The following is a 15,107-nucleotide window of genomic DNA, read 5'->3' as shown; positions in this document are numbered from 1 at the left end:
CTTAAGGTTGGTTCCCTTTTCAAAGTGTTGAACACTTATGATTTTTACTGGAGTTGGAAGTAAATTACATAGAACCTTCTTAAAATTCAGGTAACTTACTAGTTTAGACATGAATCTTCAAAGTTTTGGCTTAATTTTATGGGGTTTTTGGTCTTTAATGCACAATTTGCACATTGGGGGCAGTGCAAATGTGTCGACACCAAAAGGGTATCTGTCTATAATACCTCCTTGCCAAAGGCAGTGAGAAACAAACCCAACCCACTTGGCCCAATTCCCCCATTCTCAAATCTAGCATTAAGGCAGGGTAGACAGCTTAGAGGGGCCCTGAGCATGTCTTCCGTCTACTCTAATTGTTGGGTTTGGGCACAGACAGAGCAGGAACAGATGAGTAAGGCCACGATCATAATCACATGGCTGTCTGCATTTGTTGTATGGGGCATACAGCAGAAGTATACCGTTTGTTCCTAGTTATCCATCTTGCAAAGCTACATAAAGTATAATTTATGAAAGTTACTGGACTATATTTATCATCCAGTATATGAAACATTGTTTCATTTCCTATTTAACATGTACCTGTCATTGCATTTTAATTTTTGTTTCTTTTAGAGAAGGTTCATCAGGAATAAGACACTACCATATAAAAGAAACAGCCATGTCACCGAAGCAGTACTACCTAGCAGAAAAACATCTTTTTGACTCCATTCCAGAGATAATTGAGTATCATAAACATAATGCAGCAGGTAAATATTTGGTTTGATTAAATTAAATGGAAGCTGGTTTGGGTAGGAAAGGGATGCAGTTTTTAAATAGTTGCCCTCCTACTCCAAGTTTTTAAGGTTTGTTCTAAAATATGTGGAGTCATTGCTATATTCCTTCTATTGAGTTTTGACTGCTTTTTATATCTCCTATCAGCTTGCTTCCCAGTGGGTTAGATGCCTTGGCTATGGTTTAGAGCCTTGGCAGGCATTACATTTATGGCAGAGGTGGCCAACCTGTGGCATAGGTGCCACACTTGGTATGGGCAGCTTCTGTGCATATGTCATGTGGTATGTTGGAGAGGGGATGGGCAGCACAGTGGCAGATAGGGCAGGAAGTATAAGGCAAAGTATCAGATCTGGCAGGAAACAGAAAGCAGAGCAGCAGCTTGGTTGGGAACCAGAAAGCTGAGCAGTATATTGGGTAAGGGAAAAGGATTGAAGTGGCACTTGGGGAAGGTGTGGGGCTAATTTGTAGCACATCTGTCAAAAGGGTTGGCCCACACTGATATGTGATATGATTGGAGCTTCCTACTCCCCATCTGCATATACCACTTCAAACAGCCTTGCCTTGCTGCTTAAGCATGGGCTGCAGTGCAAAGCAGACAACCTGTCACATGGGGAAGCCCTGCCATCAGGATTGGGCAGGGAACAGCCTTGGGCTCCTGATGCAGGGCTTCCCATGCAGTGGCAGCTGGCAGTTGTATGATTGGGGTCTGAGGAAGGTTATGCCCTATTCCCAAAATTGCATTACCTGCTGTATTGGTCTGTTATGGGAGGTCATGCCATTTTAGGAATGGGGAATAAAATTCCTTAGACCCCAATTAAATGATTGCTTTAAAGAAAGGCAGGAACTATAGACACATATACAGGAAGCCAGAGAGGTACAGCAGATGTACACGCTCTTGCCATTGATACTGCTCACTGATTTCTTCAGCATAAGCCTGAAGGTTTTAGGTGATGCCTGTTAATAACCTATTCAGATGGCAGCTAGAATTTGTACACTGATGCCCAATGCACAACACTTCTGCCAGCCTTGAGAGTGATTTAATTTAGGAAACTCAACACCAGCCATGTGGTACAAAAGGATCGTCCTAGCACCTGGGGTTAAGTTCCTGTGGCTGTGCAGCCAGAATCCACTTAATCATAAAGTGTGCACTTTGGTATCTGGCGCAGTGCATGGAAATGGAAATAATTAAATGTTCTTCATTCGTTTCCAGACTGTGGTCATCCCCTCATAGATTCATAGATTCATAGATTGTAGAGTCGGAAGGGACCATAATGGATCATCGTGTCTGACCCCCTGCCCCTGGCAGGAAAGAGGACCGAGGTCAGATGACCCCAGCCAGGTGACTATCTAGCCTCCTCTTCTGGAAGACCTCCAAGCTAGGTGAAAGCACCACCTCTCTTGGAAGCCCGTTCCAGATCCTGGCCACCCTTACTGTGAAAAATTTCTTCCTAATATCTAACCTAAATCCACTCTCAACTAGTTTACACCCGTTATTCCTAGTCACTCCCTGGGGTGCCTTAGTAAACAGCGCGTCACCTAGTCCCCGTTGACCTCCCCTAATAAATTTATAGGTGGTCACAAGATCTCCCCTCAGCCGTCTCTTGTGAAGGCTGAAGAGATTCAGCTCTCTCAGCCTCCCCCTGTAGGGTCTTTCCCAAAGGCCACTAATCATGCGAGTGGCCCTCCTCAGGACCCTCTCCAGATTCCCTGCATCCCTCTTGAAGTGTGGCACCCAAAACTGGACACAGTACTCCGACTGCAGCCTGACCAGTGCTGCATAGAGGGGGAGCATCACCTACTTTGTTCTGTTAGTCATGCACCTGCTAACGCACGACAAGGTGTGATTAGCCTTGTTGATGGCCTCGTTACACTGCCGGCTCATGTTCATCTTGGAGTCAATTATGACTCTCAGATCCCGTTCTGCCTCCGAGCTGCTGAGAAGGACACTCCCCAACCTATAGGTGTGCTGGGGGTTTCTCCTTCCCAGGTGGAGTACCTTACATTTATCTTTATTAAATTGCATCCTATTTCTCTCTGCCCATTGATCCAACCTGTCCAGGTCAGCCTGAATCTGCTCCCTGCCCTCCAGTATACTAACTTTGCCCCATAACTTGGTATCATCAGCAAACTTGGAGAGGGTGCTCTCCACGTGCTTGTCCAAATCGCCGATGAAGATATTGAATAATATCAGTCCGAGGACTGAACCCTGCGGGACCCCACTGCCCACCTCCCTCCAGGCCGAGAAGGAACCATCCACCACCACTCTCTGGGTGCGGTCCCTAAGCCAGTTGGCCACCCACCTGACCGTGTAGGCATCCACTCCACAGTCTGCTAGCTTCCCAATGAGGATAGGGTGCGAAACTGTGTCGAAAGCCTTCCGAAAGTCCAGGAAGATGACATCAGCCTCTGCTCCCGCATCCAGGCAGTGCGTGACCTGGTCATAGAAGGCTACAAGGTTTGTCAGGCAGAATCTACCTGTGACAAACCCGTGCTGATTTCGCCTCAGCATCATTTCTCCTGGTGGGCCTGCACAAATGTGTTTTTTTGATTATTTTCTCTAGCATTTTCCCAGGAATAGAGGTAAGACTGACTGGTCTAAAATTACCCAGCTCATCCCTTCTCCCTCTCTTGAAAATGGGCACCACATCAGCCCTTCTCCAGTCCTCAGGGACCTGGCTGGAGCACCATGATGTTCAAACAGCTGTGCCAGCGGCTCAGCTATGACACTGGCCAATTCTTTCAGCAGCCGTGGATGGAGGTCATCCGGGCCTGCTGACTTGTACCCATCCAGCTCTTCCAGGAGCTCCTTAACTATTTCAGAAATAACCGTAGGTGGACTGGTGCCATGTGGACGTCCGTCAGTGATCAAGGTGGGGGAATTGGCTTGGTTGGTACTTAGAAATACTGAAGTGAAGAGCTCATTGAAGAGCTCTGCTTTTTTCACTGCGTCAACTGTCCTGATTTGTCCTGCAGGGGCCCTATGTTGCTCTGAACTTTCCTTTTGCCTGCTATATACCTGAAGAAGGACTTTTTATTGTCCTTGATTGTTGAAGCTAGCCTGAGCTCAAGCCCTGCCTTGCCCTGTCTAACTGATTCCCTGCAATAGCGCGCCAGGGAGATATATTTATATATCCTAGTTCAGATTTGAAATATTTTTATGTTAAATTCAGGTTTACTGGTGGCCCTCTGACAAGTACCCAAACATGTTTTGTTATCTATTAAATATGCACAGTTTTGTTCTCAGTAAAATATATAACTAGTTCTGCAGTCAAATACTACATTTGGCACCAAGCTAAATGCCTAAATGCAGGGTTCCCCAAAAGATAACAATGCTTGGCTTTTCTTTTTTTAAATTTCCTTTCTTTCTTCTACTTTATCTATTTTTCATTTATAATCATAGTCTTTGTCTTTTCATAATACATTTTAAAAGAATACTCAGAAACCTAATCTGGATGAAAGTGATTCCTTTTATTGCTAATGGGAGTTGTATGTACAAATCATAACACTTCTGATGACAATACATCTTTTACAGATTTTTTCCATTTGAACTACAGTAAATGCAGACCTTGTTCAAGAAAAACTGGTGCTATGCTAGCTGCAAAATGTTCAGTATTTCAAAAATAAAAATGTATCTAACTTATCAAGCAAAATGCATGCTCTTAATTTTACAGATGCTATAGCATCATCAGTGATTCCCATTTTAATTTATTTAAGAACTGGCAAAAACAAACAACGTTGTGAAAAAATCGAAAAAATCAATTCTTTCCTCTTTCTAAAGGATAAATCAATATCCTTTCGTGGGTTTGAAATGAGATAGGGGATAATTCATATTTTTGCACTGCTTTATGCTATTTCAGAGACAGGACTTGATCCATTTATGAACTTTGTTTGAACTTTTTAGGTCTGGTTACAAGGCTGAGATATCCAGTGACTCCAAAAATGAAGCCTGCACCCACTACTGCAGGATTCAGCTATGGTAATCAACACCTCTCTTACATTACCTAACTGTTTTTAGGTGGCATTTCATTTAATAAACTAAACTGACACAACATATGAAAAATGACAGAAGTTTGTGATTTCATATTGTCAATCTGCATTTTACTTGTGTTTCCATGGTCAACCATTAAACCCTCCAGAGAAGATGGCTTCAGGGCCCCACAACATGGACAGCAATGCAAGGGTGGTTGAAGGAAGTATGTTGTCAGGGAGAAGTGATGGAAAGGTTCAGAAAATATATACCTGGCCCTCTACAAGTATTCAGTGCCCCGGTGGACATTCTGATATTTGCTTCCATTAGAGGGTCATACCTTGCCTCTCTTATACAGGCTCTTAAACTTCCCCTCCTCAAATTTGGCCCCTCCATTTCTTAAACAAACAGGGGAATTAAATGCTCTGGCTCCTTCTTAGTATTTCAGACATTGCCCAGGCAGGTTGTACAGCTTCAGTGAATGGGCAGAGTCTTAGATTATAGTGGCATGCTGAGCCAAGTCTGATAACATAGTATCAACATGTAATAATGTTGTGTTGTGTTTTTTGTTTTTTTTTAAAGGGTTTTTTTATCTCAATTAGCAGCCCCTAATAAATTGTAGCTGTTTCATAATTTATCCACACTTTAGGTGATAAGAACTAGGACACTTTCAAACTGGTCATAAGGAGCTTTATACCCAAATCTGTAAGCAGTTCAACACCTTATTCTATCACCTACATTCAGTGTGCATATATATATATAACAGTCCTTGGTTTTTCTTTCTTACAGAGAAATGGGAAATTAATCCATCAGAGCTGACATTCATGAGAGAATTGGGGAGTGGTCTTTTTGGAGTAGTGCGACTTGGCAAATGGAGGGCACAGTATAAAGTAGCCATCAAAGCAATCCGAGAAGGTGCAATGTATGAGGAGGACTTCATAGAGGAAGCTAAAGTCATGATGTAAGTTATTGTTAAGTACTTTATATAGCAGACTTCAGATTTCTGATACCGTGTAACAGAGGCAGATCCAGAGCGGGTGCAGCAGTGCAGTGCAGCTGCAATCTCTTTTTGGATTGGACTGCACTATATGGGAGTCTCTGGGGATTTTTTTTAAAGTCCCCAAAGCAGTTAAGAATCCTCCCCCTTCCTCTCTGAACATCCCTCCCCTTCCCCACTCCCCCGCTTTTCAGCTGCTGCTTTCTCTGCTATCCTAGGGGCAGGGTAAGCTTCAAAGTCACTCGTGTCCACTCCACCAGCTACACAGGAGCTGGACGGAGCAGTAGCAGTGATTTGATTTTTTTGGCCAGAGATCCACTCTTTGTGCCTGCTCCTGGGGGACTGAGCAGGGTTGGGACACCAATCATTCCTGCTCATCCCTGCTGCTGCCACTGTTGCTGACCTCAGCCCCCATGAAGCCTGGCTGGAGCAGGCAGGAATGACTTTGAAGCTTCCCCCACCCCTAGGAAAGGGGAAGAAGCAGCAGCTGTAGACAGGGGAGCAAGGAAAAGTAGGGGAGGTGGGATTTTCATCTGCTTTAGGGATTTAAAATCCTTGGAAGTTGCCAAGAGTGGTCTTCCTGCATCGGTGGGGGTGGTGTAGGCTGGGAGCAAGAGGTGCAGCCACCCCTTCAGTGCATGTTGCTGCCCATGCACCCCCATTTGGGAAATCCTTGATCCACCACTGCTGTGTACTATTTTTTACATAATACTTTTACCCCCATATAAGATCTGTATAACTTTTTTTGAAGTGGGTTAAATAACAGTAAATATATTTTTGATCTTCAAAGGAAGCTAACACATCCTAAATTAGTTCAGCTGTATGGGGTCTGTACGCAGCAGAAACCTATTTATATAGTGACCGAGTTCATGGAACATGGCTGCCTCCTGAATTACCTGAGACAAAAACGTGGACGTATGAGTAGAGATGCCCTCCTGACTGTGTGCCAAGATATATGTGAAGGAATGGAGTATCTAGAGAGCAACAGCTTTATCCACAGAGATCTGGTAAAAGCATGTTGATTTATTTACTATTTTTTAAAATTATATTTGGACATTAAAAGCCAAGGGTAACAAACTATTTCTGTTATTCAGAATGTTCTCAACCCCCCAACCCTATTATTTAACTATTTCTGTTAAAATTAAATAATATTCTACTCATTGTCTGTTCTGAATTAGGATAAGAAGTTAATATCTGCATAAGGAATGGGTCTGAAATCTGTCTGAAATGTTTGTAGTAAAGTTCATATGGTGTATTCTGTGCAAAAAATCAGTATTATAAATCACTATTCAGAATTCCATGTAGCCTAAAGAGTTTGTCTTCAATAGCACATATATTTTCACTTGAAGGGTGTGTCCAGATGATAGCACATGTGTGTTTCCCTGGGGACAAATATCAGCAGCATATAGTTGTGCTGCTGCTACTTGTCCCAGGGGAACGTCTGTTTATGCACGTAAGTTGTCCTGGGTGGGGTAGGGGAGGCTGGGGCCAGCACCTGGGCTGGCCCCAGCAGCCTTACCTGGGGTTCTGGGGGCTTCCTGGGGCTGCAGCAGTGGTGATCTGATAGCAGAGAGCCTGGTTGGCAGCTGGAGTGTGGCTCTGGCCCACCTGCTTCTAGTTTTAGGCAGCACACACTGCTGCCACGTGTACTGCCCTTCTGTTTTCTAGCGCAGGTTTTTTTGACACTGGAATCTCCTGGTGTCAGAAAACACCCCCCTCTCTACAAATTAGCAGCTCAGGGAACGCCTGCAGAGGGGTCTGTGTCGCCACGTACCACATATGCATACTCGTCTGGATGCGCACAAAGATTATTATTTATCTTGTTTCATAACAGGGATCATTCAGTGATTTATGGTAGCACAACAGTTAGTAAAAATACAGCACACAGAGTAGAAATAAATGGAATTGTGTCTTGAAAATTTTCTATATTAAATTGCACAATGGAATTTATTGCATGGTTTTAAATAAAATATAAAAGGACATTTCAGGTCATAGGAATTGATCTATCTTTCATACTGTGTTAACATGATTGGCAATCACATTAATGGTAAATTTTAACCCAAAGCATATAAGTTATGTACTCTTCTTACAGTAACAAGCTGTTGTATCCTATTAAGAGTAGAACTGGATGTTTCTGTGACTTACAACTATAAGGACCTTATTGCATGTTAATTTTAGGTGTCTCCTGGAACTCTTAACCATTGGATTGTCCACACATTAACATGTGAACTAGTTATAAATAGTCTTTAGGCAGCTTACAGTTACTCCACTCCAGCCTAGATTTATTTCTGGTCCGTGCTACCCAGCTTGTGTTGGCCTAGAGTAGCTACACATTAGTCTATACATTAGTGTGAATGCCCCACCTGCCCCCACACTCTCACATCCCCACAGGACACCAGGCAGGTAGGTGTAAGTAAGCTGGGGAGGCAGGGGTGGAGCCCTGGGGGCAGTGGGGAGCAGGGAGGGAACCCCAAGGAGCAGACTGGCAGGGGGCAGGGGGAAGCCCAGAATGGGAGTGGAGTTTGGGGGATTCTTCCCTTTCAGTCCTCAAGGCCCTTACTGGCTTGAATGTGTAACTGCTCCAAATTTGAGCTAGCACCACCACTGATCAGCATTTGAGCAGCTCAAAGTGCAATGTGTAACAAGGTCCTAAATTAGGCACAATACCACTACACTCTATCATTGCCATGAGTTAAACCTTAAATGAAAGGAAAATTGGAAATGAGTAGGTTCTGAGATGCTAAAAGATAGGCAGCAGGAACCAGAAGTTGTATCTATCTTACACTACAGTAAGCCAGGGTAGAATTGAGTCCCCAGAATTACAGCTCAGTGAATGAGAAATAGTGATGGATAGAATCTTACTGAGTTAAATGATAAAGTAAAATATTTTTGGGTGATATCTTGGACCAACTGCGTAAGTGGGATAAAGTTCAGATGCGTTCAAAAGCTTGTCTAATTTTATGCCAACTATGCAGTTGATCCAATAAAAGATATCGTCCCAGAAAACCTTTGCCTCTTGCATAATTCCTGGACCATCATGTCTACAACATCACTCTAAGACTGGGTTAAATTATTTACCATAATTTCTGAGAGAAATTTTGGTTTACATTCGGGTAGCTCTAACTTTGACTGACTTTGATCTGTGCTGGTATAAACAAAAGAAGAAGTGGTTGGAATAGCAGGGGACTAGCCTCTGTGATGCAAGACATGCCTTTTAGTCATGTGCTTCTAAGTTTGATGTATATGAAAGACGAGGGTACCCCATGTAGAAACACAGTGTATAGAACACAGTGTTTTTTTTCTCAGTACGAATTACAAATTGGGCTTCACAGCAAAAAATGCCAAATCATACAACTTAAGCTGAACAGAAGCCCAGTAAACCTTAGTGGGATTTCTTTTTTTTTTTTTTTTTAGAGATGGTAGAATTTAATGTAATGTACAACTAATATAATTTCATTTTAGCTCCTCCTTATTTATATTTTTTCTCATTGTTGATATATAAAATTATTCCTTTTTTCAGGCTGCCAGAAACTGTTTAGTGAATGAATCGGGAGTGGTGAAAGTATCTGATTTTGGAATGACAAGGTATGGCTAAGTCTGTATATGCATATACATTTTTTAAATTAAATGAACACAATATTTGTGGCTATTTTGCACTTTTTTTTTTTAAGTGGAAAAAGCAAAATCATATGTTTTCTATATTAAGTGTACCTGAACAGTTATATGTGTCTTTTGTAGTTCCCATTTCCTCTGAACAGAATTTACAGACTAGGCTCTATCCTCTGTCATGCACCACTTTTGAGACTACTAATGATATATGAAGTGGGTCTTGTGTATACAAGTTCTCTTTAATGCTTATGTAATTCCAGGAAAAACTATGATTGGGCAAACAATTTTGGTGACAATAATTTTTTTTTTAAGTGAACATTAATGATTTCATAATGTTTTCACCTTTTTCCAGTTTCCTTATGATAAACAATTTTGCAAACAGAATCTGAAATTGTTGATACATGAGGTACAGTAGACTTCAGCTCTTGGATGGTGATATTCAGACCACAGTGTTAAGGTTTATAAAAAAGAACATTATTTATAAATATATTTATTTGTAAACAAAGGAAATGACATATGATTATGCCAGCTAGCTTACCTTCTAAGCAGGGGATGCCTGCTATATCTCCTTAGCAGGACACTGGGAGGCAGTATGTCCCAGGGAAGTACAGTTCCTCTATTTCCCTGCATTTTCTCACCAGCAACATTGGCTGCTACAAGTGGTGCCTGGTGTCTGTTGGGGAGTGGGTCACTGGAAGGAACTGGTCGGTGCACAGGCACTTTGTGCACTGTGCCAGGGCTTTTCCATCCTTCTCTCCTCAACTTGCATGGCATGCGACATTTGACCATAGTGAGAAACAGACTTATTGAGTAAGAAATTGGTAATTTTCACTTATTTACATGTTGCGATATTAACCATTAGGTGGCAACATGAGCCCCTAAAATACAAGCACGTGTGAAATTGATGCTTTCGGAAATGAAGTCAGACTAGAATATAGAGTGTTTTGTCTGTTTCATTTTTTAGGTATGTTCTTGATGATCAGTACACAAGCTCTTCAGGTGCTAAATTTCCTGTAAAATGGTGTCCCCCAGAAGTCTTCAACTATAGCCGATTCAGCAGCAAATCAGATGTCTGGTCATTTGGTAAGGCATTCCTTAGCACTGCAATAAAAAAATCTAGGAGAGGCCCAATAACATTATTTTGCCCAGATTTATGGTAGTGTTACGCTACTGAAATCATTGAATCATTACTAATTTGTACTGAAATTAGGACTGCAAGGCTTGTTTGCTGGGTGATAAGAACACAGAACACTTGGAAAAAAATACAATAACAAAAACTCACAACAATTTTCCATTTGAATAGAAAATTCATCGGTATAAGGCCCATGCCACATATCACATATATTATGAAATTAACTAGTTAATTGCACAATAAATTTAGACTGGCCACGCATGCAAAGTAATTATCATGTAATTAACTGGTTAATTGCACAATAAATTCAGGCCAACCATATCTGCAAAGTAATTATCACACCATAAAATGTCTAGCTATAAAAAGAGCTAACCATCTACAAAGTTAGTGCTTGAAAATGTATAATAACATTAAAGCTGGTTTCTGTAGCTTTAATTTGAACATGTGGCAGTGCCTACAGTCATAATTTTGTTAACTATCTTGACAATCTTTTCATGCCTTTCCAGGTGTTTTAATGTGGGAAGTATTCACTGAGGGTAAAATGCCCTTTGAGAAGAACACGAACTATGAAGTGGTGACGATGGTGAGCCAAGGACATCGTCTGTATCGGCCAAAATTAGCTTGTAAGAATGTGTATGAAGTGATGATGATGTGCTGGCATGAGGTATCTCTTTTATATCTCTCTTCATTTCTGTATTTTTATTCACCAAAGAGTTTGATCTAGCTGAAGGACCTGACTCCTTACTGTAAAATTCTGATAGCATTTTATTCTAAAGGCAACTAAGTCATTTCTGAGGTAGCCCTAAGGCTACCTTTTTAGCCCCTCTAGAAAGTCACAAAATACAGGAAGAACAGTGGTTTGGGAAACCAGAATGGACAGAAAATAGAAAAATAAAAGATCAAAGGTCCAGAACAAGGTGAAATTTCTATAATCCCCTTAAAGGTGTCGCCTACAAAAATCTCGTGCCTCTCTGAGCCAGTTTGTCTCCTAGATGCCAGTCTGCTTTGTCTTCTTCTTTAAGGTGAGGAAAATAGTTGAATAGTTGAATGCAAATAACTGTTGCTCCAAGCTGTACGGCAGCTCTTGGATTATAGCAGAGTTGTTCTCAACCAGGGAGCCGCAGGCCCCATCAGAGGTGTTATGGGGGCAGTGGCCAGGTAAAACTGCTCCTGCATTCGGGCTCCCTAATCAGTTTAAAGCAGGCAGCAAAGCTGCTTTGTGCTGTGTAGCTCTTTCTGATCCTTCCCCCCAAATGCTCTTTTGAGGGACAGGGGCAGGTGAAACTGCGCTGTCCACATTCAGCTCCTGCCTGCCTCAGGTTGATCAAAACCCTAATGCAGGAAGAACATGCACATGCAGCACAGCTCTCCCTGGGTGGGCCATGCAGCAGGGGGCTATTACATCACAGTTGCACAGCCCAGCTTAGAAGCATACAGGTAAGATGAGGCAGCCCTAACAGTGATTCTCAGCCAGAGGTGCTACCATTTTCAGAAAAGTGGTTGTGGGCTGCCTTGACCCTGAAAAGGTTGAGAACCACTGTTGAAACAGTTACATGTATACACAAACCCTACAGTTGTAGCAAAAGAGCTCGACTTCAATACTGCTTCACCCTGGGGTTAAAGTTGGAGAAGTCTTGCTGCATTTGTTTGGCAATGGCTTCCTACTTGCGCTGGTGTAACTGTTGCAATGTAATAGTTTCTGGGTGCTCTCAGGAAGCAGCAGCTGCCCCTTGGCTTTTGCAACTGCTCGAAGTGTACACTTGCCTGTGCTTGTGGTGTATCAGAAGATCCAACCAAAAGAAATCAAAGAGAAGGATAACATGGCCAGATCATTTTGAGAAGATGATTATTTTGGTGGCAGTGGCATGTATGGGGATAAGAGTGAGAAGCTGGAGTGACAAGATAGGAACAGTTTGATCAGCCATATTTGTTACTTGAATGGTAATTAGGCAAAGAACCAGATACAAGTAGGGATATAAAAGCAACACGGGAATAAATTGAATTGATTAATAGAGACAGCTGGGTAACTAAAAGTCAAATCAAGTCTAATGAAAAAACTTGAACTAGAATGTCTTACTAATGAAGAGACCTATAACGTAATAGGTTCTATAAAGATGACCACAAGACTTGGTAATTAAAGCTAACAAATTTTAGAAATGATATTCAGTTTCAAGATTCAGGGCTCAAGAAAATCTTTAACTTAAATGTTTAGGAGCACACTTAATGGGAATGACAGATTTTCCCACTTCTGCTTAATGAGAAGTTTCTTGCACCTTGCTCTGAAGGAGCCCATGGGAAGGATCCAGTCTCTTTGGAGACTGGATCCAGCCTGGAGCACAGGGGATCAGTGCCAAGGAGCTCAGTCCAGTGTTTTCCCTTCCCTGCTCTGCACCATGCTACTGATCCCCCTCCATAGCTGGTCTTTCTCTCTCCTCCCTTATAGTGGGCACTCTTACCAGAAATAAGCTCTCTCCTTCCCTCTGTCCTATTGCACATATTGTTTACCTGAGGTAAACTCTCTTCCTCTCAGTCCTTCTCTCCCTCTGACATTGGCAGTCACCATTCCCCCTTTTCCCCCTCTCCCCCTGCTCTACCATTGGGGAGTGGTGGCCCACAGTGCAGCTGGGTCACAGGGACCCAATCCACCACCCTAACAGATTGAACATCACTGCTCTGAAACATCAGGTGCTGGCTCTCATCAAACAGGGTAGTGGACTAGATGGAACACAGGTCATATCCAGTATGGTAGTTCTTTGGTTCCTATTTTTTGGGAAAAGCATGGTGTATTATACTCAGCTTTCACAAGGTTCTGAATTTCAGATCATTGGGAAATAGACTTGTACACAATGGGATTTAAAAAACCAAACAAACAACTTTAGTAGGCATGAGTTTTTTCCTCAAAATATTTTCATGTATTCATCTGTTTTTCTTATTTATTTGTTCATATTATTTTATCATTGAGGTAAAACAATTCTGACGTGACCAGAGTACCTGGCAATTACAACGAAGCCTTTTTTTTATTATTTCCAGAAACCAGAGGGACGCCCTACCTTTCAAGATTTGCTTCACATAATTGATGAGATAGCAGAGAGTGAAGATGCTTTCTGAAGAGGAATGGCAGAGCGAAAACAAGTCCCTGAGGCAGGAAAGAATCCACGTTCCATTCAGAAATGCAGCAATTTTTCCTTCCTTTTTAAGGGCTCAATCCTTCAAGTTGCTGAAAGAAAGTGTGGAGAGGCAGAACATTGATAATCACTTAGCATTTGGTTAGTCTCTATGGAGGAAGAGTTCTCGCATAATATAGAGGAACATGCACAATATACTCAGCTGTAGCAGTGAGAAGGTGCAGAGACAGTGTAGGCAAGTCCCTGTGCCTTCTCTGACAAGTTGCCACTGGGGTTGTGAACAGGTGGAAAATTGGTCTTGATAGGTGGAGGAACAGACAGCTTGTGGCTAATGCAGAGCACAGGCAATCCAATAAATGTAAATCATGTATATAGTGTTCATATTCATGAGTTTCATTTAGTCTTGCTGCTAGTCAGTAGTTGTAGCTACCTGCATACTTAAAAACTCAGTACAGGGTTACCATAAAGGGCCAGTTACTGACAGGAATGTTTCCAGTGGTTTGCCAGAAATATTATTTCTGATTGCAGTTGATGGACATTTGTGACATACACTGAAACAATGTTCTTCCTATGCCATGAACCTGTGATATCCACTTGGCTGCTTCTTCTTCATTTGTGCATAAAAAAGCATCATGATCTGCAACCCATTCTACTGGCTCACTGAAACAGTCAAAGAAATTGCTGCAGAACTGATCCATAACTTGTTTTATGCCAAAAAATGTTTTGGGGAGTTTTTGAAAGAGCTCCCAGACTCTATCCTGAGGCTAAGCATAATGAGAAACTTCAGGATACTACACAGCTGACTCATTGCACTATAGAACATTCCATTTGATTAACTGTTAAATTATATATTGTATGTAATGTAAATATAGACTGTATACATTTAATTTATATGAAATGTAAGTGTTTGGTTCTTGAATATTTTAGGACACAACAGGTTTGATCTACCGTAACTTGCACATACAACATGACACATGGCATCTGTGAATGATAACAAGATACCAGGAAGTGTGTTAACCTGGAAGGTTTTATCATTCTGTCCCTGGTCAGTTTTTCATAGACTGAAATAAGCGTAATATTTTTAATAGCAAATGCCGTGTGATAGCATTTGTATAATAAATCAAATAACTGTTTTTTTGGAATCCTGAATAGTGTTTTGCCATTGATTTCATCAAATTACATTAATCTGTAAAATAAGCTCCTTGTTAGTGTGACTCCATTGATTCAGTGTAGTGCACCAGTGATGAATAAAGCTAAATATATAGAGGTACATGAGTTCATTGCTTAGACAACTTCAGGTCAACCCAACTTTAAGTAGTAGGCAACCATCAATCTTCTGGATCATGGTGTATGTGTAAGTGGTTTAGTCAGGTGCCTGATGAATTTGCTTGTATGGAGTCCTGCAACCATCACACCAAGACCTTTGATGCATATGCCTAGGCAAAAGTATGGAGGAGTGGAGGCTGCCCAAGACCTACCATCCTGCCTTGAGGCCACTGAGACAGAATCCTA

At 41.8% G+C, this 15,107-nt stretch overlaps 1 protein-coding gene across 2 annotated transcripts in view; it reads left to right on the top strand.

Moving 5' to 3' along the window:
* The window catches only part of TEC (tec protein tyrosine kinase), an 83,448-nt gene extending 68,704 nt beyond the window's left edge, over positions 1-14,744 (top strand). For both annotated transcript variants that reach the window (XM_006276327.4, XM_006276326.4), the window contains exons 11-18: positions 607-740; positions 4,667-4,741; positions 5,522-5,693; positions 6,520-6,736; positions 9,250-9,314; positions 10,303-10,421; positions 10,977-11,134; positions 13,501-14,744. In XM_006276327.4, the coding sequence (XP_006276389.1) occupies positions 607-740; positions 4,667-4,741; positions 5,522-5,693; positions 6,520-6,736; positions 9,250-9,314; positions 10,303-10,421; positions 10,977-11,134; positions 13,501-13,578 (1,018 nt within the window). In that variant the 3' untranslated portion in view covers positions 13,579-14,744. The remainder of the gene's footprint in view (positions 1-606; positions 741-4,666; positions 4,742-5,521; positions 5,694-6,519; positions 6,737-9,249; positions 9,315-10,302; positions 10,422-10,976; positions 11,135-13,500) is intronic.
* The last annotated feature ends 363 nt before the right edge of the window (positions 14,745-15,107 follow it).

This window comes from Alligator mississippiensis, chromosome 2 (assembly GCF_030867095.1).
Source record: "Alligator mississippiensis isolate rAllMis1 chromosome 2, rAllMis1, whole genome shotgun sequence".
Taxonomy (NCBI): Eukaryota; Metazoa; Chordata; order Crocodylia; family Alligatoridae; genus Alligator; species Alligator mississippiensis.
The sequence above is the reverse complement of the archived record's forward strand: the minus strand, read 5'-3'. Positions and strand labels throughout refer to the sequence as shown.